Genomic DNA, 27,227 nt, shown 5'->3' with positions numbered 1-27,227 from the left:
TAAAAGCGCTGGATACTGACTAGAACGCTTTTCAAAATAAAAGCCCAAGTTAAACTCCAGCCTAGCTACAGTGTTGAGCAGTGTATATATATGTGTGTGTGAATATATATATATATATATATATATATATATATATATATATACAGTATATAAATATAATATATATATATACACATATATATATATATATACACACATATGTATATATATATATATATATATATATATATATATATATATATATATATATATATATATATATATATATATATATATATATATATATGCACACACACACATATACACAATGTATATATTAATATTACTGGTCTATGGCAGTACCACAGGCTTCAGACTGGCCCCAAAATCAAAACAGGTTACTATTAAAATGTGTTATGATACAAGTATTTGCGGTTGTTGAGTTATTAAGTTATTGCAACAGTTCTTTACTTTCTATAATAATAATATGATGCATTAACCAGACTCCAGTGCAGACTATAGTTACTATGAAACACACACGCACACATGCACACACACAAAATGGTGAAGGGTGCAAACAAAGAAAACCAGACAGACCAAACAGAAAGATATTAAGATGAAATAAATAATAAAGACAGAAAACAAATACATTCATACAAATTACGTGTTGAATAAGAAAAGAGTGAGTGAGTGCAAAATGTGCAAAGAAAATTATATGTAGTATGTGCAGCGGCTTTGTCAGCTGAAATTATCACATGTTCTAGCTTCATTTCAAATCATGATCTTTTCTTTCAAAGGGTTTCAAGGGGGAAATTCTTTTATTTTTAAAGACACAAGAAATATTCTTTATGAAGAAATAAGTTTATATTTATTGGACAAACCAAACAGAGGCAATCTCACACAGTGTAGAGATGAAACATGTTACGGGCTGAAAAATAAATGAAGGGCCTCATTCCAACAGTCATACATCAATTTGGAAAAAGACAATATTTCCAAAGTTCATATCCATGTTCAGAGATGTTATTACTTTAGACAGATTGATTAGATCTTTGCTCTTTTGAGGATTTGAATGGATTTCAGTTAAGTTTCCACAGGGTGCATGTATCATTTCTGGAACAAAGCTCTTCAAATATATGCATTTATCTATATACTTAATACATTCTCTTCTGTACATTTAAGTCTCATGCTTTGCTTGAAACTGTGCTTTCAGCATTCATCCTCAATTCCATGACAAAAGACAAAAAATAGCACACAGTATTCAGGATCAATGCTGCATAGTTTCAACTTTGGAATATCAAACATAATGTCTTTGTAAACCAACAGAGTGTAGCCATATAGTATAGGTACGGGAGATGGAAACTGTATGAAATCGGTCAAGTTGTCAAAACAAGTTTAAAAATACACAGAATTTCTCTTAGATGCAAGAATGCTTCACTTATTCTTAACATTTTGGTGATGAATGGAAGATACTGCAGTGTACGTAGTTCATGTCACCACGTAAATGTCTTTAAAAGCAGTGAAGCCAACCATCAGAGGACGTTAGGACGCGGCAACAACTGGAATCCATGTGTCCAACCGTTGAGGAGTTTCAGCACAAATCACACATCAAAACAGAAAAGAAGCAATAAATAACACAAGGATCATAAAACCATGGGGAAATCTTGGAAATGTTATTTACAGAGAAATATTAACATAGTTCCATAATACTCCTTCAGAAGGTGTTTTGGTGTCCTACGAGAATCAAAGAAAAGACAAACAGATGTTCTGACCCACTGCAGTCGTAGAGGAGCTTTCAGAGTTTCACCAACACGTTACAGTAAGAACACGTCACAAGGGTTCATGAGGACCGCGGCCCGGCAGTCCCTAGTTGTAACCTCCATTAAGGCAATAGCAGACAACAAGAGGAGACCTTGTATATCGCCCTCCAGGGAGACGCACAGAAAGGGCCAGTGAGTGATCTGTTGGGGGGGGTCGGGGGACGTGTACCAGCTGGTTTAACCAGTGGAAGAAATCTGAAAATCATGTTGCCGATGTCCACACTAAGCCGGCTAACGTGCACACATTCCAATTCTTGTGACACTGAAGCTGCCTTCAAGATGCTCACGGTCACATTAGGACATCGGAGCCGTACGCGGGTGCTGAGACTTGGCAGACGACAGCCCACATGACTGTGAAAGGGAACCTGGAGAGGCTTTGCTCCAGGTCTTCTCCACTCTCTGCCTCACCTTGCATTAAATATTAAAAAAAAAAAACCTGAACCTGGAATTGTTCATGATCAATATGTCTTTTTTCTTCCCAGTCAGTAGAAAGAAGTTGAGTGTGTACATGATGGTTAACATTATCCAAGTTGTTTGATCAGGACGTTGCGAAGCATCCCAGATGCTGACACAACGAGGGATTCAAAGTGCAACTTTTGAGCCCAATGCTAATTGGGGGTCAAATAATTATATGGGGGTCTAATCTTCCCTGTTCTCTCAAACTGCCTCGGTCCACATCTGGCGAGACAGATGTAGCCCGCTCACTCTGCTGAGTCTGCTGAGTCTCAGTTGGTTAAATCTCTGTTTAGGACAAAACCAACATTCATACAGGTTAATGACTAAGCTGACACAGCCAGACATGGCCTGCCTATCCTGGGATTAGGGGGGGGGGGGGGGAAATAGCACTGACTTGTAGGTTTTTCTTTGAACAAAGCTGTCCTGGGTGGCGCCAAGCCCTGTTAGCAGAGGTAGCGAAATGGGAGGGACATCCAATCGTGTCTCTCATCTCATCTCATTATCTCAGCAATGCAGATCCGTTGAGCCAGGCCAGTTAATGACAAACTGTGGAGTATGTGATCAGCTCTATATGGACACTTGAAATTCCAGAAAGCATTAGATCATCGTTTCCCTGCTCCGCCGTGAAACACGGCGAAGGCAAGGCTAAGTGTGGACGGGAGGCCAAAACGAAGCAAAGAAGGGGAAGTCGTTTAGGAGTTCTTAAATCAATTCACTGTGAATGATTGATCAGTATTTTTATGTAGAGACACAAGACTACATGTGCAGTTAACCACTGAAGCCAACAAGTAGAAAGAAAGACAAAGAAAGAAGACAGTCAGTGGTCACTGTAAGCATGCTCTCCATTAGTACACCAACCACACACCATGGGAACTCTATTTACAGCCGCTGATTCAGAGTGGGAAATATTAAGCCAACTTATTCAATAGCCATTCATCAGATTTTAATGTCACGACTCAGTACAGTTCATGGGGCGTCTCGTGGCTGTTTCCTATTGGCTGGAATGGAAGTGACAGCAGTAGTGCAGATGTGGAGTCAGTCAGAAGGACAGGTACCAGAAGGAGTTACCTGGCTGGGTCAGGGGCTGTGTGTATGGCTTGGAGATGCTTTATGCTTCCGTTCCCGATGGAACAGGAGCGCTTATAGTTCTTCGTAATCGCCGTCATCTCTTTTGATCGAGCCTGCTCCTCCGCCCAGAAAGTCCTCCAACTCGTCCACCTCGGTTTTCTTGGTCCGGGATTTCTTCTTCTTTTTCTCATCTCCTGTTGCATCGTCGTCTTTTTCCTTTTTCTTGTGTTTGTGTTTCTTCTTGTTCTTCTCATCCTCCTGAAAAAGAAAGGACGCCATTTATTGTAGTAATATTGCTGTCTTTATTACTCTTTAGTATTAGGTAATAGGAACAACAACAGCTTTACCTCTTTGCTTTTCTTCTTCTTTTTCTTCTTCTCTTTGGAGGAGTGTTTGCTTTCTTTCCCTGAAGGAGGAGCAGATACATACAGGAATTACCATATGACCATATGGCCTTAGCAATAAACAAGCCATTCTTGAATTTCTTTGCGCCTTTCTTTTTTTCTAGGCTATATACATTATAAATATATATATATATATATATATATATTTTTTTTAATTTCTTTTTTGGTTCAGGCGAGGTTTAGGCACCGGCCCTGTTTTAAAAGCATCGTTTTCGCACTGGTATCAGAAAAAACCCAAACCATACCCTACCCTAGAGGAGCGGGATGCTGTCTTGTACTTTGGGGCATGCAGTTAAGGAAGTGCTATTCTAAATGGGTGGACAGACGTGTGTGGACCTGCCTTCCTGGTCCTCGCTGCTGTCCTTGGCTGCGGGAGCCTCTTCTTTGAAGCCCAGGCCAAACAGGTCGGTATCGTCCTTGTGTTTGAAGGAGATCATAGTGGGCTTCAGAGGCTCTGCCACATTGTCTAACTGCAGGTTGTCATCAGAGAGGTCGGACAGAAGCTCGTCTCGGACTGGAAATGTCTCCTGGGAAAAGAGGGAGACCCAAAACTGAACGCTCTCACTAAAATGGCATACAGAAATAAGACTTGCTATCATACCGTGGATTCGAGTGAATGACTCAACTGTTACACTGAAAACTTCCTGCAGAGTGAGTCTGCTGTGACGGCAGGTGTGTTCCACGTTACCTTTATTATTTTTGGCGTGTCTGATGCTTCAGACTCAAAGTCGGGATCATCCATGACAAAGGAGAGCATCTGCTGGGCCACCGGGGCCTCGGGCTCCGAGTCAGACTCCTCGGCTCTGGCTGCCACTCCCTTCTTCCTGGCCGGGTGTTGGGGCGGCTGCTCTGCAGCTGGAGTCAGAGTCAGGGAGATGCTCGGGCCTTTAGGGGCCACCTTTGGTTTGGTGATGTGGATCACAGGCCTAAACCGCAGAATATGGAACATATTTGTATTCCATATACACCAGTGTCTTTTACATTCTTCACTTGCTAACTTTGTTTCTTATCTGTTCACTCATTGTGAAGTCACTGTAGCAGCAGTGAAGAAACCACAGGAAGTCAGCAGCCATCATAGCTACATCTAACATCAAGTCAGACTCGATAAAAAACGCACAGTAGAATATACAAATGAACAAGTCTTGCGACACTCTTTGCTTGCTGTCAAGGCACTGCAGGGGGCCAAGGAACCCACTAAACCCTGTAAACCCACTACAGGGTTTCATTCCTTTTCTGATATTGGGGGAATCATTAAAGACATTAACATTTTCAATGTTCCTTTTACATGCAGAACCAATGTATTGGTGAAATCAGCAATTTGGGTCTTTTACGATTATCTTTTGAGCCTTTTTAGGCCTTTACTGACAGGACAGCTGAAGACATGAAAGGGGAGAGGGACGGGAAGAATGTCATACAGGACGTAGGTCAGAGTCGCTGCGTCAACGAGTAAACCTCTATATATGGGCGCCTGCTCTACCAACTGACCCATCCGGGCGCCTTTTGGTGATGGTCCACATGGTCTTAGCTGCTTAGCTAACTGCTTAGCAACCAATCTGCACCCACCATACATGTTGCTTCCTGTCAAAATGTTTTACAATTCTACATGACAGTACGGATTGAAAATGAACAGAGAAGCAAAATAATCTATTGCCTTGTGGTTGTTAGAGTTGATGTTGCTAGTTAATGGCAATGCCCTGGTTGGTTAACTTTTACTTTGGCTTCCTATGACAGACCCACATTCACTCTGTACCTCAACCCATACAGTATTACAATAGATTCATATAAGAACTTACGCTTTGAGCTCGGGCTCACTGTCCAGGTCTTGGTCCTGTTTGATGGCGGGGGCTGCTTGGCCCACCTCGTCCTCATCACTGGTCAGAGTGAGGTCTTTACTGAGGGGCAGGGTCCTGGGCTGGGGGAGACTGGGCTCCGTGTCATCAGGATCCAGCCCGTCCTGGAAACCAGACACCATTGGGTTTCCTCGGCTCTCCCCATCACTGGGACAGAGAAAGGACAGGACAGAGCTCTTTTTACCTTCACTCATTAAAAGAGCGCCTGCTGTAGTGTGGGGCTGGTTAAACAAAGCTTGGTTTAACAGATCGGTTAAGGTTGATTTCAAAGTTAATGTAAACAAGGTCTAATGTAAGACCGGATTGTTAAAGCTCTGACCTGTCGCTGTCCATAGCCACTGCATGCTGAGACGGCTTGGTCCGGGGGGGCAGGCTGTCCTCCAGAAAGCTTTTATCCAGTCTCTCATCAGGCATGAAATCGTCCACACTCTGAACCTTAGCAGGAAACCCTGATGCAGGCGGCTCGTCTGGGTAGAACATACAGCCCAAGTTATGTGATAACTTTATTCAAATCAAATGAAACAGTGACAAACCCACTTCACCAGCCAGTCCTTTGGTCAGGTTTACTTATGGCTGAATAATTCATATAAAAAGGTGATCTCAAAAACATTGTTTACTTTAACAATTTTCATCAAGTAACAAATAATTGCGTTTGGCCAACTGCTTTAGAAGCTACATCTTATTGTTGTTTGTTCATGTCTGTCAGCCAAGCATCAACAGCTTCTTTAATTCATCAGATTATATTAAACATTTCAGTTAATCTAGACAAAACCAATTTTTTTCATAAAAATCTAAGTCCTCTCTGCTGCACGATGAAACAATTAATTTCAAATTAAAGACACAGCAATGTTTTAAGTGTATACTGCTCCAAATAATCAGCACTGTACAGATTAGTTCATGGATAACATGATTTGCGTTAGCCTTCTAGAACCTTTCTGATGTGCTTCCTATAGACTTGTCCAGAGTATAAGATGCAGTTTCAGAGTGAGGATGTGAGTATCATCTATGGTTGCTACAATGTGCACACACCTACAGAGGAGTTAACATGTGGACTGATGCAGAGTCTTATACTGCTTCAATAATGTGTCAAAGAGACTCACCTGGTGCAGAAGCAGGGGCCTCAGAGGCAGGAGTTGAACCGAACCAGCGGGACATGAAGCCACGTTTCTGGGGGCCCAGCGTTCCAGATGCAGCCGAGGCCTGTACGTGTTCGGGTGACTGGGCCGATGGCTTTGTCTCAACAGCGGGTGAAGCTGCCCTGCTAGCCACTGTCGGCGGAGGCGGAGGTGGAGCGGAGGAGATGGACACAGACGGTGACTGTGGGAGCATCTGGGAGGGCATTGGGAGCTGAGGGGTGCTGGGGCTGGAGCTGCCTGTGGAGGCCCCACTGGGAGGGATGATGGGGGACTGGGAGCCAGAAGAGGGACTCTGACCGTTAGCTGGACCAGGAGAGCCATAGCCCTTACTGCGAGACTCAAGGTTCTCCAGGAAACTGCAGGAATCACAACAGGGCTGGTTAATAAACTACAATTCACCTGCAACCAATCCCCGTCTAGGGGCTCTTTACAACAGTGCACTAACAGAGAGAGAAACAAAGCAGACAGTACATCTCATAGTTCTGATCTTCAGTCTCCTGCTGCACAGAGAGCTCCTCCAGGGTGGCGTCCATGTCCAGCTGGTTTGTCTCCAGCTGTCTCAGGAGGGTCTCCCTCTACACAGACACACGCAGACACAGCATTACTCAATCTCAGATTAACCCTTCTTCATATACACGCTGTGCAAAACATGAACAAAAATTACAGAACGGACAAACTAAATATTTATGACACCAATTATCACAAAGTAAAAAAGAACCTGTAGCTGCAGGAAGGGGATGTTGAAAAACCTGTGCAGATATTTCAAGCCAAAGCCATTCTTCATTGAGGACTCGGCATAGTGGATGTAAGATGCTCCCATTGGTCTGTAAAACACAAGTAATACTGGTTGTCCTTCACAACAGTTTCTAACACATGCAGTATATTTGACAGTAATCCGTTTAAATATAATAAGGTCAAGATTATAAACATGTTATAGCTGCATTAATTAAATGCAGGCTTTTTGGACATGGATTTGTTATTTTATTAGAACATATTCCTGAATAACTTACATAATTAATAATACCAAGCAGGCTTTTTGAACTTTTATGACTGTTTTTGCTGCATTTATAGCCCAAGAGCATCATCCACCCATCACTACCATTTAGCCAAGGGTTGATCTCTACCTGTTCAGTCCAGCAATCAGGTCTCTTATATCGTCAGGGAGGATGACACGATGCTCGCCCATGTCCCTGTGGTTCCCCAACACACACACCGGCACATGGGTGGGTACTTTGGGCAGTTCCCTCAGGATGTAGCTAAAAGTCCTGCAATTGACAAAATCACAACACAACACTGATTGGTACAGTATCAGTCAGTACGTATTCAAACCAGTCTCTCAGGTACACATGAGAAACCTTTAAATACTTCGGAAAGGCGCCCCAAGCAATTTGGGGTTCTGTGCTTTGCTCAAGAGCACCTTGGCTCTCTTAAGTAATTTTAGCAGGGGGGGGACTGGCCCCTCTCCAGCTACCAGTCCACCACCATACTTCTGGTCCATACGGGGACTTGAACTCCCTACTGACCAAGCTACTGCCACCCACCACAATGGAGTATACATTGTGGGTGAATGCTTCCTGTACTAAAGCTCTTTAAGTAGTTGTTGAGACTAGAAAAGCCCATTTAAATTTACAACGTTTCTTTTGTACATTTACAACAGATACAAAATGTGTGATTAATATTGAGTTAACTATGAAGTTCCTTCATCACCAGTAACACACACACACACACACACACACACACACACACACACACACACACACACACACACACACACACACACACACACACACACACACACACACACACACACACACACACACACACACACACACACACACACACACACACACACACACACACACACACACACACACACACACACACACACACACACACACACACTCTGTACTTTAGTCTGACTCAACATTATGACACCCAACTAATTCTCTCTTTTCCCCATGAAGGACAAGTAGAAGCACAAATCTCAGCCTGTCTGACAGTGAACCAATCTCTTGAAGGTGACAGCAGCAATATATGCAGTTACGGTTAGACATCTGCAAACGATGTGTATCTAGACCCACTCCTGGCATGTAATCACTCACTAAACCCCAAACTGTGCAATTTGGTCATAAAACAATATTTTAGAGTAGCTTCATGTTATTTTGCGCAAATTGAAACTAACAACAGGGGAAACCTATTAGACTGCTGTACTAGTGTGTGTATGGGTCTGAATTAGGAAACAGTTCATTTGATTCGTAAAGTAATTATTTTACTCTTGTGATTTACATCGCATGTTTTCTTTGTAAAGGTATTTGCTTCCCGTGTGTTGTCTCCTGTCACCATGGCACAACAACATTTACTGTAAATACCTATTGATGCATCATGTCCCTTTTGTATATATTCTGGTATTTAAAAAAAATGTAATCTTAATTTATTCCCTCAGATATGATGTCTAAAATAGCCGTGTTAAAATGTCTGTGAGGTTTTTGCCTTTGAAGCTGAACAAAATCCAGCCGTAGAAGCTCTCGGCTGAAACCTAATCTGCCCATGCATATTGTAGCATCAGAGCTCCGTATCAGGACAACAAGTCAGACAGACGACTCTTACCACTGCTTGGTAATGTCAAACATCATGATGACTCCATTACAGTTCTTGTACACGTCCAGAAACTCTGCATCCAGGGCCACCTCATCGGACTACAACACACATATTAGACACATGTATTAAAACCTCTTCCTCTGGCCTGCTCCATCACTGACCCACATACTTTCAATGACCCATGCCTTTCCAAAACACATGACAATCATGTGATAATCACCTCTTGGGGCTCATTCTCCAGTTTCAAATTCTCTCCCCGTCTTTTGCCTTTGCCTGAAAGCAAGAAGAAAAGAAAAAATCACAAGTTTAGGCGGGCTGAAAAAACAAACAAATATTACAACCTTAGTTTGTTGCTTTATGTTAGATTATGTTGAGTAAAACAAGCAGAGAGCACAGCCGCTTTTCTTAAGGAAAAACATCTTCCAGCCTAATTTTAACACACACTATGTTTTAAATACACAGTGCTGGATTTAAGTCAAGGTTCACGCGGTGCAGACGCTCAGCTCAGGCTCTAGCTATACAGAAAAGCAGACAAACTCAGCCAAACTCAGAAATGGAGCCACACAGCAAACCTGGGAACAGTCAAACCTTGAGAATATTGACATTCAGATAAGAGTGAAACGAGACGGGACAAACCCACAGCACACAAGCAAGCTAGCTCAATTTCTACACACTATAGTGGCGCTCACCTACACCTTCGGGAAGAGGATATTTTTGGCCTGAGATGAGTGCAAGAGAGGTTCAAAAAAGACAACATCAACAGTGAGGACAGAAAAAACAAACAAGCTACCATGCGTGTATTTGTCATCATGAAATACTGTAGCAGGTTGACAGCAATAGACAGAAGAAGGTACAGTATAGCTTCATAGAGCCTGAGTGGAAAGTCTGCTTCTTTAATGGACACGTGTGTCAAAACTCACCTTTGTCTACCACGTCCCACACCTCTACCTTCACCACATCATCAGTAGCTGGGGAGGAAAAGAAAGGGCGTTTTCAGTGTTCATGTTCATGGGCCACAGAGGGAAACGTTTCAATTGTGCAGGCTGTTGAGAACTGAAAACACCTGAAGAAGCAGGGCTGGTAAAGGTGTGCTTGGTATGGGATGACTAACACGAACACAGTAAACCTACTCTAAAACTTGGTTAGCTGAAGCTACATCTGAAGACACAGTCTGTTTTACCTTGGTATGGAGCCACTGAAATAAATCACCCAGGCACAAACAGCAGATGTCAAATATTCACCAAAATACTAACATGAAAAAAATCAAATAAGCTGTAATGTTCAGAGATGACATGAGTGGCAATGACTTACTTTTGTAGTTCCAATGGATACTTGTGGCTTGGATCTCCTGAGTGGGTAGATACTCCTCCACAAACTTCTTGCCTTGCAGTCGATGCCATAAAGTACTCTTCCCAGTGTTTCTATCTCCCCGGATGACTATTTTCACTTGGATGGCAAAGAGATTGCACAATAATTTTGGCACTTCAATAATTCAACTAAGAAGCTACATTTCAACTTTTATACAGACATTTTGACTGCAGATGCCTGTTCACCGAATTGGCTGCATCACTTACTATTATACTGGACTCCTTTGGCGAAGCGTCTCTGCAAACTTTGGTTCATCGACTGCAAGCCAGCCGGAATGTTCTTGTCCCTGAGCTGCCCTGGCTCGGACCCCACCAGCTTCTTAAGCGCTGAAAACATCCTGACGAGGCTTCACAAGCTTGCTCAGTAACACGTGGTGGTGCACAGGAACTCAACTTTTCACACAACAACTCAAGGAAAAGTGTAACCGTGTGTCCTGACGGAAATTAAGGCTCCATGCTTAAAAGCAAATGTAAAGCCAAATTAATAATTTTAATTTATTCAGCAGCGGCACTGTTAATTAAATCTGACTAGATGTTCTTGGCTGCCGGTCACAGGTGGAGGTACCTACTGTGTTGTCTTGAGCATCATCTGTAAAAAAACAAAAAAACAAACAGAAATACAGACGTTACGATTGGAAATTGGAATGATTGATGTTTTATTGTATCAGAGCCAAAACAATTAGTGAATTATAAGAGAAATATTAATAATACATTACTAGGGCTTTGCAGCTGCTCCAAGTCACTGTACAATCCTGTTAATATTCCTCATGATTACACTGTCTACTTGAATGTATTTTTGCTAAGGAACCTCCTACTGAAGCCCTCTGTAAAATATGTCCTGTCCTAATTGTCCATCAGTGTTTTGGGGCTTTGTGCAGGAATCCTGGCTATTCCCTGTAAGGAACTGTCCCAGTGTCCCAGGAGGTGTTACATTATAACATAAGAGAAATATTAGTGCTACATAACTGAGGCCTTACAGCTACCCCATGGTGTCCTTATGAAGTCCTAAAAGGAGCTGCTGTCCCAGTCTCATTCCCCTGTGGCTGTGCGGATGTGTCATCCGTGCAGAGGGGAGGAGGGGGTCTTTGTTCATCTCAATACTGTCCGGAACGTTAAATAACATCACAGTGACTCAGTAGCATTAGCTACCTAGGCTGTTAGCACTAAAAACGGGGCTTTCTAGGTTGGTTACGCAATTGTGCTTAACATATAAAAGTCATATACTCTAATGGGTATGCAAGGGTTCAAACAGTGGTGAGGAGGCCCGCCGTTTGTAACCTACCCTGGCTGAAAGGTAACACTATCCTTAGCTATCCAGTCGACAACAGCTAGCTTAGCTTCCCCCCCTCCCCATTAAATGGCAACTAGCTAGACTGAATGTTTTCTTTAAGCTGACAGCCAGCCGCTACACATACTCACGGTTATTTAATAAGATAAGAGAGTGCAGTCCCGACATGTTTGTCCCAAAGCGTCTGTCAGTGCTCCATCCCAACAGAGACACTGGTGCAGCAGCGACATTCCTTCGCAAAGAGACGAGCTACCTTCACAGTCTACGTCCGCTACAGCACAGCGGAGCAACGTCAAGGGGCAACGTCAAGGAGCAGCGGCGTCAAGAGTGCGACACACACGAACAACTTCCTTTGGAACTTTCAAAATAAAGCTTGTGTTTTGTCGTGAGTACACACATACGTTTATGTTTATGTAGTGACTTTTATTTATAAAAACTAATATCAGTACGTAGTCAAATGTTACCTTACAGGGCAAGTCCCCTGTATTTGTTCACACTTAGAGTGGCTTGGATATCTGCATAAAAAATAAACAATATTTAGCATCAAGTTTCTTTAGAAACATGTGAGCAAAAGATCCCCTTCTCTACAAGATGACTGATTCTGCACATCCTAAAAATCTTACAAAGAATCAGGTAAACAACAATAGCACATTAACCTCAACACTAATTCTTACAAATACAGATATAAAAACGAAAAATACAAAAGAAAAAGCATTTCATACAAAAAATGTATAAAAAAGAGGTACAAGTCAACATTAAATAATATTTAGTCAGAGGTTTCAGGGAAAAAGTTCTAGTTGCTTTTGGTCGTTGTTGCTTAACAATCCAAGATGATTTGAGTAGAGATTTTAGTTCTATGAGAAAAGGTAAAAAAGATTAAGAATTAAGTTAGAGAATTTCTGCTTGTGGATACAAAATGTATAGAAAATTGCTTTACTGGTGGTAAAGGTTGTAGTATCTCAGTCAGTAGGGAGTTGGGTTGGGAAATATTAAAGAGAGCCATTTCCGACTGATCATAGAAGCATACAATACATTTAAGGTTTAAAGAGTACACAAAATGAATGGGTTAAAAAAGCGAGACTCCAATCTGTCCAAAATCTTTTGGATATTTGATTACAAAACACCTTGCTTTTATTTTGAAGACAAAATGACGTAACTTCCGAAACTATACTGGCTAATTGTAGCTAGCCGCAGCTCTGTGGTCCAGAGCCCAGATCCAGGGCAGCAGCCTGCTTCCTGATAGTACTCGCCTAGAATAGATGCTCTTCTCTCGGGCTGCGGCGCCTAGCGGGAGACGGTGTGATTTACAACCAAACACAGCATCCTCTGCTGTCACATATATCACATCACATGCATGCTGTTATTTGTCAGTGTATATGTAGCTCAGATATCGTTATGCGTTTCTAACACTAACAGGAATACATATATTATTAAATTGTTAAAAAACGATGGGTGGTTGCTGGCGACAGCTGTGGTTGCTGTCCTGAACACACCCCACTGAGTGCCTGTTATATTGTTCAAGGGGAATAATGGCTGCACAAGAACCGCCGTCACCACCATCTTCCCTGGAAGGAAACAAGCCGGGCTTCCCAAAGAAAATCCTGGCCAACAACCTTGAAGACAAGCATCTGTGCAACTCGTGCCAGAAAGTGTTGAGGAGGCCCCTGCAGGCTCAGTGTGGTCACCGCTTTTGTTCCTTCTGTTTTAACAACACTGTGAGGTGAGTGCTGGCGCTGCTAGGGAGCTAGCTACAGCAGGAGCCTGTCACCAGCCTTCGTTCAGATATCCCTCAGTTTAATACTTCCCTGCCTGTTGTTACAGATAACGCCAGGTACAACTAAAACACCTAACGATATATTAATTGCAAAGACCCAATGCAAAATTCGGCCTACAGGAAAATCACCAATATTACTTGATCTTAATAAAATCGTAAGTTATGTGACGGCTTGGCCAGCTGTCCTCGTAGTCTTTTCCTGCTAACTTCTGTTGTGGCACTGTGATGTCGAAGAGTTTTAAATTGCCAGTGTATTGTATTAAAGTAATATTAATGCCGATTTTACTAGAGGATCCACCGACAACTGTTACAATATTTACAGTGTACGGCACTATGTATATTTGTCAATAAGCGAGACAAAGTTTGAGTTTAGATTACTTTAATGGTAAATAATGTGACCTGAAATGGGGTTATCCCATACAATGCCCATGTACTTTTCAATAGTTAGTTTTTCTATATTAGAATAACAGCAGTAGGAACAATTGATGTTATTTCTTTTTTATTAGCATCATGAAACAGAAACAAGAATACATAAACAAAACTCATATTTTAGTTTTCATATTTGGACCATAAACTGTATTTGGACTAATGGCGCATCGAACTTGGTTGATAATACACAACTTGTTGCTTTACCACATATTTTATAAAGTTCAGATAACAAAGCTAGTGCCTCAAGCTTTTGCAATATCTTTAATATTATATCATGGTAGACTATAGTATGTGTGTATGGCTGCAGCCAATTTATATTAATAAAAATGTCAGAAGTCACAATTTCTTACAGCTGCAAATATTTAAATGACTATTTTTTTTTATTCCAGCTGTCCAAAACCCTAAGATATTTAGGTTTCTAAATATTGTAAAGGCCAGTGACTATTTGTCCATTTTGCTTGAAAAATGACAAAACTAATTCATCAAAGATCACTGGGAAACTTTGAGTTGAGGTGTTTCTGTCCTGATCCCAGAGTTAAGAGGGAACTGGGCGGACTTTAACAGCATTGTAGCTGTGGTACTTTAACATTGTATATGTGACATTTCTGTAATATTTGCTTTCCCTCCCTTCAAGCTCAGGACCACAGAAATGCAGTGCATGCATCAAAGAAGACTTGTTTGAGGAACCCACCTCCATTCTCAAGCAAGGTGGTGTAAGTGCATCTTTTTCTCCTCGCAGGGACAATATATTGCATTAGGAAGTTCCCTTGTCTGTAAACATGATGCCGAGTCTGTCAGTAGGAGTGTAGTCAGCCCTTAGTTAGCGTTAGTGTAACAGCCGTGAATAGTCAGCCCTGTCAAGTCATAGTACTATGCAGTATATGGATATTATATCCATATTGTGATACAAGACTAGATATTGTCTTAGATTTCATATATATGAGTGTATTATAGTAAGTGTTGTCTTTTCCTGTTTTTAAAGGCTGCATTACAGTAAAGTGATTTTGTTTTCTCAGCTTCCAAGGCTGATCTATAATTAGCTTCTACCCACTTAGTCATTATATCCACATTATTGATCTAAAATCTGGTGTGTGAAAACATTTTGTCGATGCACCAATTGCCAATCCTACAATATGGTTATTATATTGACATTAAGGTATTTGGTCACTAATATGGTGATATCTTGATTTTCTCCATATCTCAATCATGTCATAGTCCCACACCTCCGATGTGCTGGAGTTCAGAGCCAACACAACACAAAGTGTGATTGCGCTCTAATTCTTGGCAAAATAGACAATAGATGGAGCAAGCGTAGTCTTGTGTCCCCAGAGCAGGTGGCCGTGCGTGTCCACACACTGTAACTGAAGAGACACCAATTTCTGGCTCTCCACGCAGGCTTTCCCTGACAATGCAGCTCGGAGAGAAGTGGAGGCCTTGGCGGCTGTCTGTCCCAACGAGGGATGCACGTGGACGGGAACCATCAAAGAGTTTGAGGTGCGCACTAGTGCAAAGCACACATTTTAGAAATGTCCATTTTTCCTGTTTTGTCACCTCTGGTCCCATGTTGAGAGAAGTTCTACATTTACATCATGAGTCAGTGCTAGCTACGGTACTGCTCAAAAAGGTTTCCCGGAGCAGTGATTGATGTGAAGCCCTGTACAGTGACGTTTCAGCTGTAACAATTTGTATGTCAAATTATACGGTACACAAGATTATTCATAATCCTCAAAACGAAATTACACGGTTTATTGTCAGCATTTTTATATGCAACAATTTTCTCTCTACATAGAAGATCTTTTGGTAGTGGCAGAGTCAGATTGCAGAGGAAGCACGAGTGATCAGTCCCTGACATCCGTCTCATCAGTTTATGGTTCCCTCTGTTTACCAGGGCTGGACTAAGTTACTGCTAAATGTACACGTAGTCTATATCAATGACGTTTTCTTTTTCTGAAAATTCTTTTTCCGCTGGCAATTCTTCCAGATTTCCTAATAGGTGGGACGTCCGCCCGCTTCCTCTGTCTCTGTGTTGGCGTTCTAACCTCTGGTGGATTTCTGAGGACTAGCTAGCTAGACTATCTGTCCAATCTGAGGTTTCTGTTGCACTACTAAAACTACCTTTGAGCGTACACATGTTCCACCAAAACAAGTTCCTTCCTGAGACTATTTAGCAGAGGCACCATGGCTCTGTCCGGAGCATAGCTCCGCCCAAGACGATCGTGATTGGTTTAACCCTCCTGTTGTTCTCTGGGTCATATTTGACCCATTTTCAAAAAGTTGCTAAATAAGAAATTTGGCTTTCCTTCAACCAAATTGTGAAAAATATAACGAAGATGGTTCCATACGACGCTCCACACAAGTTACATAACTGATCAGTTCACTATTTTCATTGAACTGGGTTTTTTATTTAATTTCATAGCATTTTAAGAAGAAAAAAAGATTTAAGAACACTGGAAAAGTGACAGAAATGTAGGAAGAAAACAACAAAAACGTCCAAAAAACCCTCCTAAATACTCGACAAAGACATTGTCCTCCGCAGCGCTATGGAGGAAGGTCTGACTATGATGGACATCTAACATTCTCCCATACCCAGGCTGGCCTTTATTCTAGAGCACACAGGAAACCAGCTGTACAAACACAAATCCCATCTCCTTTTTCTTCATCAGCGGTTCAGTTTTAAAATATTGCATGGGGAATATTTATACTTTTAACTGAATCGTGAAACCCACACTTTTCTGTAACCCTCATGTTGTCCTCGGGTCAAATTTGACCCCTTTTCAAAGTTTCTATATCATACATTTTGGATTTTTTTAACCACATTGCTTAATTGCTTTTAACTCACATTGCAAAATGGTGTTCACAAAGGAAATTAATCTCTAGTTTCACAGAATTTTTGGTGTTGAATTTTATAGCATTATCCGGACTAAACTTTGACTGATATGTGATTATCCATTACATTCATTCCTCTGATCTTAACCAATAGTCAAGATCATTCATAATTTCGGCTTTTTTCTTACTCAAAAATAACAAAAACAATTGATATAAATCAGGTTTATTGCCAATGCATAAAAAAAAGTGTAAAACTAGTGCAAAGAAGACCAGTTGTGAATATACTGGTATTATTGGAAAAAAAAGTGCCAAAAATGATGAAATAAGCGTCAAAAATGTAAAAAGAAAAAAAGAAGCGTACATTATGTGGGAGGAGAAAGCAACAAAAACGTAACAAGTGTCTTAAAAGAGTGTTAATGTGTTTGACCCTGGAGGACAACACAAGGGTTAAATACGGTTAAAAAAGTGACCTTTCTGCTTCACGTCATCACCTTGTTGATACCGTTAGTGAAAGTGTTGATTTTAATAAAAGTCTGTAAAAATGAGAGGGCAGATTGTGATGTGAAGTCTGTAAAGAACCAGCAGGACTTTATTGTGTCCGTGTCTGTTTTGAGGCGAGTCTCTACTATGTCTTTTCCACCAAGGCTAACCAGGTGCTGGTTCTGGGCTGGTGCTGTTGCCAGTTCGGTGCTGGTTCTATTTAAGAACCAGCTGGATGCTCCCCAGCCTGAAAGCCAGCAGACCGTTGGTTTCCTCCCCAGACCACGGTGGTTCTGGTTTCCCATCCATGTCCAAAGCTTACACTAGCAGCTCTCTATGGTTAACAGCTGACCGGTGTTTTCAAAATGGCGGCCAGAAGTTTTTGTTTTCAAACGTCATGATAACCCTGCCCCCCCTGGCACCTGACGTAACCGGTTCATATTTCTAGACCAGCGCTAAGTTGGTTCTGAGTTGGGACCTGTTTTCTTGGCCCAGAGCTAGGTTTATTTGTCTGGAAAAGCAAAGAACCGGTTGGGACTGACTCCAAACCAGCACCAGAACTTCCTTTGGTAGAAAAGACATATTAGCGTGGGATACTTCCCCACATGTGGTGGTCAGCATCAAGCCGAAAGGCCCACCACAGGTCATTCAAAGATAAGTGAACATTATTAAAGTCTTTTTGGTGGCCCCCTGCAGGCCAGCCACGAGGGCCACTGTGACTTCATGATCATCCTGTGTCCCTCCTGCAAAGAGCTGATGAGAGCCAACGAGCAGGAGCGCCACAACGAGAGGGAGTGTCCCGAGAGGACGCTCAACTGCAAATACTGCAAAGAACCCTTCCTGCTGAAGAACATCAAGGTCTGGCAAACACTGTCCACGTAGTTCTCTGTCAGCTCTTTGTTTAGGGAGTTGTAGTTTCAGAGAAAAGTTGAATTTTAAAGGTGTTAAAAGCAATGTTAATCCAATACACTTTTAGTCAAAGTGAGTGAATATCAAATCCCATACAAACAAATCCAATGTTATAACACAGCCGTGGCTAAAACACACACTGTAGCCCACAGTGTAAGTCAATGAATCCATGGCAACAGAGTTAGAAAATCCATTACAATGAACGGGTTGTATTACAGTGGCTGACATACGTGTACACACCCAGGCTAAAGTTGATCAAAAGAGGAATAAAAAAAACATATTTTGGAAATTGATCTCAATGCCTTAATTAAAATTGTTTAGAAAAAATCCAACCTTTTAAGGATACCAATTTTCTTTCTGAATGAATAATGTATTATAAATAAATTAATGCTCTTCCTTAAAATACAGGGGGCCTAAGGATACTCACTTCTATGTGAAATTCCCATAGAGGCAGGCACATTTTTATTTTTAAAGCCCAGTTATTTAATGGATCAGGATACTATGCCTCTTCATAAAGTCCCCTTGGCCTTTGGAATTAAAATACCCCCCCCCTCACACACACACACACACACACGTCATCACATACCCTTCACCATACCTAGAGATAGGCATCGGGAACTTTCCATAAGATCATCTGTCAATGCAAAACAAACCAGCTATTAAGCTAACTGAAATAACACCATGCCAATATCTAGGTATAGTGAAGGGTATGATGATGTGGGGGGGGTTCTAATTCCAAAGGCCAAGGGAACTTTATCAGGATGCATAGTATCCTGATCCATGAAATAACTGGCCTTTAAAAATAATAATGTGCCTCTATGGGAATTTAACATAGGGGGTGTTTACTTATGCCCCCTCTATTTTAACATAAGGGGGGTGTATATTTATGCCCCCTAGATTTTAACATAGAGGGGTGTGTACTTATGCCCCCTGTATTTTAAGGAAAAACATTGATTTATTTACAATTCATTATTCATTCACAGAGAAAATTGGTGTCCTTAAAAGGTTGGATTTCCCTAAATGTTTGCATTAAGGCATTGAGATCAATTTCCAAAAGATGTTTTTTATACCTCCTTTAAATCCACTTTAGCCTGGATGTGTAAACGTCTTCAAGCCCCTAAGACCCTGAATGAACACTGACACCATCATACTTTAACTAGTGAGGTAGTTAAAATGATAGACTTTTGTACAACATATATTTAGTAAAATCATTGTAAAAAAAGACGGTTGGATATCTCACTGATGCCCGCTGCACCACGATGACTCTTCTTTTCCTGTGAACTAACTTTACATAGTCTCTTGGTTTGTTTCAGGCTCATGATGAAATCTGTCCAAAGTACCCGATGATTTGTGAAGGTTGTGCAAAGAAAAAGATCCCCAGAGAAAAGGTATGCCCCAGATGTCTTTTCTCATAATTCTTCTGAATGATTTGGATCATTTACCATTTAGCCAGGGCTCAAATTCTACGACCTCTTCTGTAGATCATTAGCTTCTTTCATTTTTTTTGTTTTGCAGTATGTGGACCATATTAAGTTCTGCAGTAAATTTAAAGCACCATGCAGATTTCATGTTGTTGGCTGCGATACGTCTGTAAGTAGACATTTTTGTCCTAATTTGCTGTATGTGTAACAATGCAACAACAATGTAAAATCTCCCGCTTATCACCTACACATCAATGACGTCACCAAAACACCATCATTATTTCCCAGTACAGGAACCAATATAAGAGAAATTAAATGATATTTTGTTGATAAGACGACTTTATTACATTTAGAACATTTCTTTAGTGTGCAAAGGTATTTGTGTGTGTGTATATGTGTTATTTTACAATAATAAATGAAACAGGTGTGTGTTAGGCCTTTGCACACTGATCAGATCCACATCTGGAAGCACCTGTGGTAGCCATAAAACCCTAAACTACACTGAAATGAATAGAAAATGAAATTTGACCAAAACTAAATTACATTTTCATCAAAAGGCTAAGACTTTAAGAATTAGTTGCTAGAAAGCGTGTGGAACACTCAGGCATCGTCTGACTCTTTTCAACAGCCAAATGACACACACACACACACACACACACACACACACACACACACACACACACACACACACACACACACACACACACACACACACACTCGGGATCAAAATTGGGGAATTTGTGTCGGACAAATTCTGTAATCTCCACATTGTAATTTGCCCATAGGCGACTTATAAACATATATGTCCCAATGAAGGTTGTGAATACTGCTCAGTATAATTTGTTCTCACTGTGTGAGATCACTTTGACGTCAAAGCATCTTTTCTGTTGTTCTGGTGTCAACGTGGCTAACTGATAAAGCATTAATAATTTATGAATTCTTTGTACTTTTCCATTATTAGCTCCATGATTTCTTTGCTGTATGCTTTTCTTCTTCTGTGCCACAACTCATCATTCCGTGTCTGTGTGCATGTAAAGGACGGGGGCTGCGCTCTGTCTTCCTAACGTGTCTCTGTTGTCTTTCTTTTTGAGTGGAGGTGGAGAAAGAGAGGATCCACGACCATGAGCGTCAGTGTTCCTACGAGCACCTCAACCTGCTGCTGCATTTCATCATGGGCATCAAGGTGAGCCTGGAGAGCGTGCAGCCCCAGAGCCTGGAGGTGGCGGGCCAGCGTCTGCAGGAGCTGCACCAGTCCCTCAGGGAGCTGGAGCTGAAGATGAGCCAGCTGGGCCGTGGCGCTGCACCCCCCGTGCAGGGGGCCGGCGCCCCCGCCCTGGCCACCTCCTTCATGCCGCTGCCCAGCGCCGCTGCCGCCGCCCTGGAGCTGCAGCTGCACAGCGAGAAGACCAAGGTGGCCGAGCTGAGCCGGCGCTGCCAGGACCTGGAGCTCAAAGTCGGCACGTTCGAGAACATCGTCTGCGTGCTCAACAGAGAGATGGAGCGCTCCTGCGCCACCATGGAGGCCTACAACCGCCAGCACCGGCAGGACCAGGACAAGATCGAGATCCTCAACAACAAGGTGACAGCATGACACGTTAGCCCGTGCGACCAGATTGTCAAGGCAACAGGACCTAAAAGAGGGTCACTCTATCTTTAGCCCTTGTGTTGTCCTCCCGGGTCAAAAACGGACACAGATTTGACATTTTTGTCCCTTTTTCAGACCTTTAAGTTTTCACTAACACACCTTACTACCACTAGTTTTACACTACTTTTTGGAATTCATGATCAATACCCTCATTCATATAGAATTATACCTAATATTTGAGTTAACCCTCATGTTCTTAACTACCTACTTGTAATTACCCAAAATAACAACGCTTTTTGGCAAGTACAAATCTTTGCATTCATACATTTTGGTGTGTCGTATTCAATTTTACAGCATTTAAAAACAAATTGAAGTTTTTCTTTAAATAGTATTGTGTAAAAGTTGACATATTCCTGTCTGTTATTATCCAGCAACATCCATTCCTTTCATTTTAGTCTAAACAATTCCTAATTTCTGCTTTCCTAACTCAAACATTAGGTATGATTTCCTATAAATGAGGCTTGACCATAAATTCCGAAAATAACAGTAAAACTTAATTTAGTGTTACGTAGTTTTGAAAATGTAAAAACATTAATAAAAAAGTGTCAAAAGTGATTTTCTTGTTGATTTAGATTTTCTGAATTTTGACAGGAAGACAACACAAGGGTGAAAAAAGCAAAGATTTTGAATTATTTTGACTAATAGTTAAAATCAATCAGAGGAACGTACCGATGAGATTTTCAGAAATAAAAGTGATCAATTGTATTTTCAAAGAGCCTTGTATGGAGTCTAATCCATTTTTTGTGGTAATTTGGTGAAAAAGAAACCCAAATTTCAGATATAGACATCTTTTAAAGGGGTCAAATTAGACCTGAGGACAACAGGAGGATTAAGTGAAGATGATCATCATGTACAATGAAGTTCAGCATTCATAAATGACTGGATTTCTTTCTGTTGCTAAAAGCTCGATCAGCTGTCTGCTCTGCATGTCTCTGCGGCACTCACACGGCTCTGGTCTCGATGTGTCTTGTTGACGTGTTCCGGTGCCGCAGGTCCGTCAGCTGGAGAGGACGGTGAGCCTGAGGGACCTGTCCATCGTGGAGATGGATGGGAAGATGAGGGAGATGTCTGCCGCCACATACGACGGCATCTTTGTCTGGAAGATCTCTGATTTCACCAAGAAGAGGCAGGACGCCGTGGCGGGCCGCGCCCCCGCCATGTTCTCTCCTGGTAACGGCTACATTGACACCTAACCTCTGAGATACTCTCCCGACATGATGAGACATCTGTCTGATTAGGGGGATTTCACTTCTTGCACTGAATAGGGTTGTTTTTTGTTTTTCCAGCCTTTTATACCAGTAAATACGGCTACAAGATGTGCCTGCGGATCTACCTGAACGGCGATGGGACGGGCCGCGGCACCCACCTGTCTCTGTTCTTCGTGGTGATGAGAGGACACAGCGACGCGCTGCTCAAGTGGCCTTTCAATCAGAAGGTAACACAGCCAGCCTCAGACAATTAGCTGAAATCCAGATATTCTGGGGTGGAAAGTAACTGAGGAAAGTTCTTAGTTAAGGTACTCTACTAAAGCACAATTTTGAGATAATGTAAAAGAGTATTTTTTTATTTTCTGCTAATGCATACTTTTGCTTCACTGAATCTAAGAGGTAACTTCAGTTACTTGTTACTTTGCAGACTGAATTTATTAATACCAAATCATGAAATAAATTGTTTTGTAACATTTTAATTGATCAAAATGAGCTCCATCTTTACCAGATGCATCATTACAGTGATGAACACATTAATGCATTCATAATAGCATAATCTAATATACACTGTTTTGCAGAATGAGTACTTTTACTTTTTCACGTTTAGTACACTTTGATGTTAATACCTTGGTACGTTTACCATTTTGAATGCAGGACTTTTACTTTCTACTCTGTGGTATAAGTACTTTTAATGCAGTAAAATTACAAACTACAATTTATACTCTGTTTTGTTAGAATCACTACACACCGGCCTAAAACACACACACACACACACACACTCAGAACCTATTCATGCACAAAAAGAGAGATGTCTGAGTGTGTGGTGTGGTGTGTGTGGGGGGGGGCTGCCAGTGCTGGACCAGTGTCCTGAGCGGTATTTTTCTCATGTTGAATACACTGTACTGTGCCCAGGACCTGCCTCCGTGGCTCAGCTCCAGCTGTTGGCTCAGACTGCTAACATGTGTCCGCAGGTCACCCTCATGCTGCTGGACCAGAACAACAGGGAGCACATCATCGATGCCTTCCGGCCCGACATCTCGTCCTCGTCCTTCCAGAGGCCCGTCAGCGATATGAACATCGCCAGCGGCTGCCCGCTCTTCTGTCCGCTCTCCAAGCTGGACTCTAAGAACTCGTACATCCGCGACGACACCATCTTCATCAAGGCCATCGTAGACCTCACTGGGCTCTAGGTAAACCACACGTTTGACATGACATAGTTGATGTTAGCGGACTAATCTTTATTTCCACATCCAGCAGACACAGAGCAACATGACCGCTCACTAGGAGACGTGTCATTTGGCAGCCTGATGAACGGCAGTCCAATATTCTCTCCTTTTAGTTCTGTTTTGGTCTCCACCCACTCCTGAGGGAAACATGTGTCTCTGTAGCTGCTGAATGGTCGTCTCTGACTGTGTCTGTCTGCAGGTAGAGTACAGGGGCTGTATCACTGGGAGCAGCTGCAGACTGCCGCTAACAACTAACAACCAGCTGGCCCAAAACTCTCGCACAAACCTGCAGGGCTGAGAGAGGGTGGGGGGGGTCTTGCAGTCAAGCGCGTTGAAGGAGGGTCTGGCTAGTCCACACAGCATTCAGGGATGGGAGGAAAGCGTGCTTTGGTTTAATGGCTTCTTGAACCTTCCTGTTCAAATCTGATCCATTTTCTAAAAGTTTCCATGTCAGAAATTTGTGTTTCCATCAACCAAAATGTCCCAAAAAATTACGTGAATGGTTCCATACGACGCTCTTTAAAATTAAAATATATGATCAATTTAGTACATTCTTTGAATGTATTTTTATTCAATTTTATGGAATTTGAAAAATAAATTGATAAAATAACGTTAAAAGAAATTGACAAAAATGACAAAAATGATTAAAATACGTTGGAAAAACATAAGGGTGAAAAAAAGGACACACAGTAGACTAGACTGTGAATAAGAACAGTAGTTGTTGTTATCTGATTTTTCACCTGGGTTTTTGTATTTCATTTTTGTATTGTTAAAGTTTTGAAATTTCCAACACCAAGATTTCAATTGGAAATGAAGAATTGATCCGTAGAGCAGTGACGAGATGAAACAGCCGACAGACGCAGCGAGAGATGAAGCTGGGACGTGTGTGTGTTGTGTGTGTGTCCAGGACAGCAATCGTAGTAGACGAGCTGATTTTCCCAAATGGAAATATGACACTTTATTAAAAATAAAAAAAGACACAAATGGGTGTAGTGTCATATTTCCATATGAGTGTAATGTTATATTTCCATATGGGTGTAATGTTATATTTCCATATGGGTGTAATGTTAGATTTCCATATGGGTGTAATGTGATATTTCCATGTGGATGTAATGTGATATTTCCATATGGGTGTGATGTTACATTTCCATGTGGGTGTGATGTTATTTTTCCATATGGGTATAATGTTACATTTCCATATGGGTGTAATGTTACATTTCCATATGGGTGTAATGTTACATTTCCATATGGGTGTAATGTTATATTTCCATATGGGTTTGATGTTATTTTTCCATATGGGTGTAATGTTATATTTCCATATGGGTGTAATGTTATATTTCTATATGGGTGTAATGTTACATTTCCATATGGGTGTGATGTTATTTTCCCATATGGGTGTAGTGTTCTATTTCCATATGGGTGTAATGTTATATTTCCATATGGGTGTAATGTTATATTTCCATATAGGTGTGATTTCCATATGGGTGTAATGTTATATTTCCATATGGTTGTAGTGTTATTTTCCCATATGGGTGTAGTGTTCTATTTCCATATGGGTGTAATGTTATATTTTCAGAGAGGTGTAGCCTTCGGCCGTGCTCGCACCCACACTGGAACTGAGATGTGGAGGCCTCAGGAGGTATGAGAAGAGGAAATTGTTAATATTGTTGTAATACTTTCCTATTTTTGGCTTTCCTTACAGCTTTGAACCGACCTACTTTTCACAGAAAAAGAAGTGCCTGTACCTTTTTTCTGTTCCTTGAGCCCACTCAGTTGTGACTAAGAATGTTTCCTTTTGCATACATACAACTAGTGAATGTTACAGTTTTACTTTCTTTAAATATAACTCCAATGAGGTCACAATATCTTTTATCTTTCGGATGTTCATCCAAACACATCCAGCGTGTTTTTAACCCTCTCAACGATACTGAAGGCTCTCTGTGCATGAGATGTTTCAGCAGGAAAAATGCAGATACAGTATATCAAACACTGGTTCATGTTGAAGACCAGCATTTGATTTTTTTATGATTTTAGGATCAATATAAATAGCCATATGTGATGCAACTGTATTGACTTTGATGAGACGTGTGCTGCTGTGGAAACCATATCTGATTATTATATAGAAACATGTGATGGTGCGTGTTGAGACGGTTTAAAAGCATGTTGGCTGTGTGTGGAAGGGATGCAGTGTGACCTCCGGAGGGCCCCATGTGTCCTCCCTTCTTTCCTCTTCACAGTAAGTTGCTGTTGCACATTATGTACACTGCCGTTTGCATGGATGACTGTGGCCCTACGTACAGCATGTGCTGCTTCCAGCTCTGGATGGATGTTTCAAACTTGCTCTCTCTTGTAAAATGTGTTACCTGATGGGGACGAGACTTTGTTTATTCACAGCTGGTGAACATAAAAGGGCTTCACATTTCATTTTCATCCGCTTAACGTCACATGAAGGCAAACAAACAGATGTGTCTGCAGCTCGATCTGTTGACCGGATGTGACGGAGTCTTCTCCACTTGAGCCGGATGATGTGTCAGCTGCATCAGCGACATGGACTTTTAGGAAATGCCACACTGCCTCACTGTTACTGCAACAGAACGAACAATATGTCAATGTGATGCACGTGTGTTCAAATGACACTGAAACAGCTCAGTTTGATTGATTTACATATCTATTGAATGGATCTCCGTAAAGCCCATATTGAGATTAAGATGAGGAGCGATGACATCAAACTGCAATCTACCTGTTGTCTCTGCTACGTTGTTTGGACAGTAACTGTGTGTTAGTGAACTCTTTGTACTACCGGACATTTGTTCCATTTGTATTTAATTTTGTTTCATTAAAGGTTTTAAGATGTCCTTTATGCAAGGACGTTTTTACATGTGCTGTATATGGAGAACTACTACAGCACATTGGAGCTGTGAAAAACCAATTCGACCTCACAATGCAAACACAGTGACACGCAACCAGCGACGCCAGTGTTCCTGCCACAGCCGGGGCCTTTCCCATTTCCCAATTTGTGTACGCCCGATTTCTCCCCTCGATTCCCCTCCTTGAGTCTTTGTCCCACCCACGAGATGTTCCAGCCGAGGAAGAGCCTCGAGCTGAGAGGATTCGAACAAACCCGAGACATCTCTGCCCTCTCAGCTTTGTGTTGTCCTCCCGAGTCAAAAAATGACAAAATGTGGACATTTTTGCAACTTTTACATTCTGACTTTAATCTCAGAATTCTGAGAATTTTGGTGCATCCAAAAGTTCTCAAACACCTGTTTGTAAAATGAAAACTTTTGAACATTTTCAAAAAAATGACCTATGATCCCTCAAAATTTGGTAAATCAACTTCTCATTT

At 41.6% G+C, this 27,227-nt stretch overlaps 2 protein-coding genes across 6 annotated transcripts; one reads left to right on the top strand and one right to left on the bottom strand.

Annotated features, from left to right (window-relative positions):
- Nucleotides 1–3,155: 3,155 nt before the first annotated feature.
- On the bottom strand, nucleotides 3,156–12,274 carry LOC117945289 (rab-like protein 6). Of its 4 annotated transcripts, XM_034872697.1 has the most exons (18): nucleotides 12,095–12,274; nucleotides 10,883–11,264; nucleotides 10,620–10,754; nucleotides 10,489–10,503; nucleotides 10,229–10,276; nucleotides 9,998–10,027; nucleotides 9,529–9,581; nucleotides 9,318–9,406; nucleotides 7,835–7,975; nucleotides 7,429–7,534; nucleotides 7,182–7,285; nucleotides 6,675–7,066; nucleotides 5,894–6,041; nucleotides 5,518–5,721; nucleotides 4,413–4,650; nucleotides 4,065–4,251; nucleotides 3,668–3,726; nucleotides 3,156–3,578 (listed from the first exon to the last, which is right to left on the bottom strand). In XM_034872697.1, exons 2-18 carry the CDS (start codon nucleotides 11,010–11,012, stop codon nucleotides 3,393–3,395), a joined length of 2,265 nt encoding a protein of 754 aa, XP_034728588.1. In that variant the 5' UTR covers nucleotides 11,013–11,264; nucleotides 12,095–12,274; the 3' UTR covers nucleotides 3,156–3,392. The 4 variants fall into 4 exon arrangements, with proteins under 4 accessions (XP_034728588.1, XP_034728590.1, XP_034728589.1 ...); XM_034872699.1 differs by lacking the exon at nucleotides 9,998–10,027; XM_034872698.1 differs by lacking the exon at nucleotides 10,489–10,503 and having other exon boundaries at nucleotides 3,157–3,578.
- An 898-nt stretch (nucleotides 12,275–13,172) lies between these two features.
- On the top strand, nucleotides 13,173–26,746 carry LOC117945290 (TNF receptor-associated factor 2-like). 2 transcript variants are annotated; one of them, XM_034872701.1, is made up of 11 exons: nucleotides 13,173–13,683; nucleotides 14,801–14,879; nucleotides 15,562–15,660; nucleotides 18,169–18,330; nucleotides 19,695–19,769; nucleotides 19,897–19,971; nucleotides 20,899–21,381; nucleotides 22,440–22,617; nucleotides 22,734–22,882; nucleotides 23,627–23,845; nucleotides 25,584–26,746. In XM_034872701.1, exons 1-10 carry the CDS (start codon nucleotides 13,493–13,495, stop codon nucleotides 23,843–23,845), a joined length of 1,710 nt encoding a protein of 569 aa, XP_034728592.1. In that variant the 5' UTR covers nucleotides 13,173–13,492; the 3' UTR covers nucleotides 25,584–26,746. The 2 variants fall into 2 exon arrangements, with proteins under 2 accessions (XP_034728592.1, XP_034728594.1); XM_034872703.1 differs by lacking the exon at nucleotides 19,897–19,971.
- The last annotated feature ends 481 nt before the right edge of the window (nucleotides 26,747–27,227 follow it).

Source organism: Etheostoma cragini, chromosome 5 (assembly GCF_013103735.1).
Source record: "Etheostoma cragini isolate CJK2018 chromosome 5, CSU_Ecrag_1.0, whole genome shotgun sequence".
In the NCBI taxonomy this organism is placed as follows: Eukaryota; Metazoa; Chordata; class Actinopteri; order Perciformes; family Percidae; genus Etheostoma; species Etheostoma cragini.
Note: the sequence above shows the minus strand (reverse complement) of the source record. Positions and strands in the feature narration are given on the sequence as shown.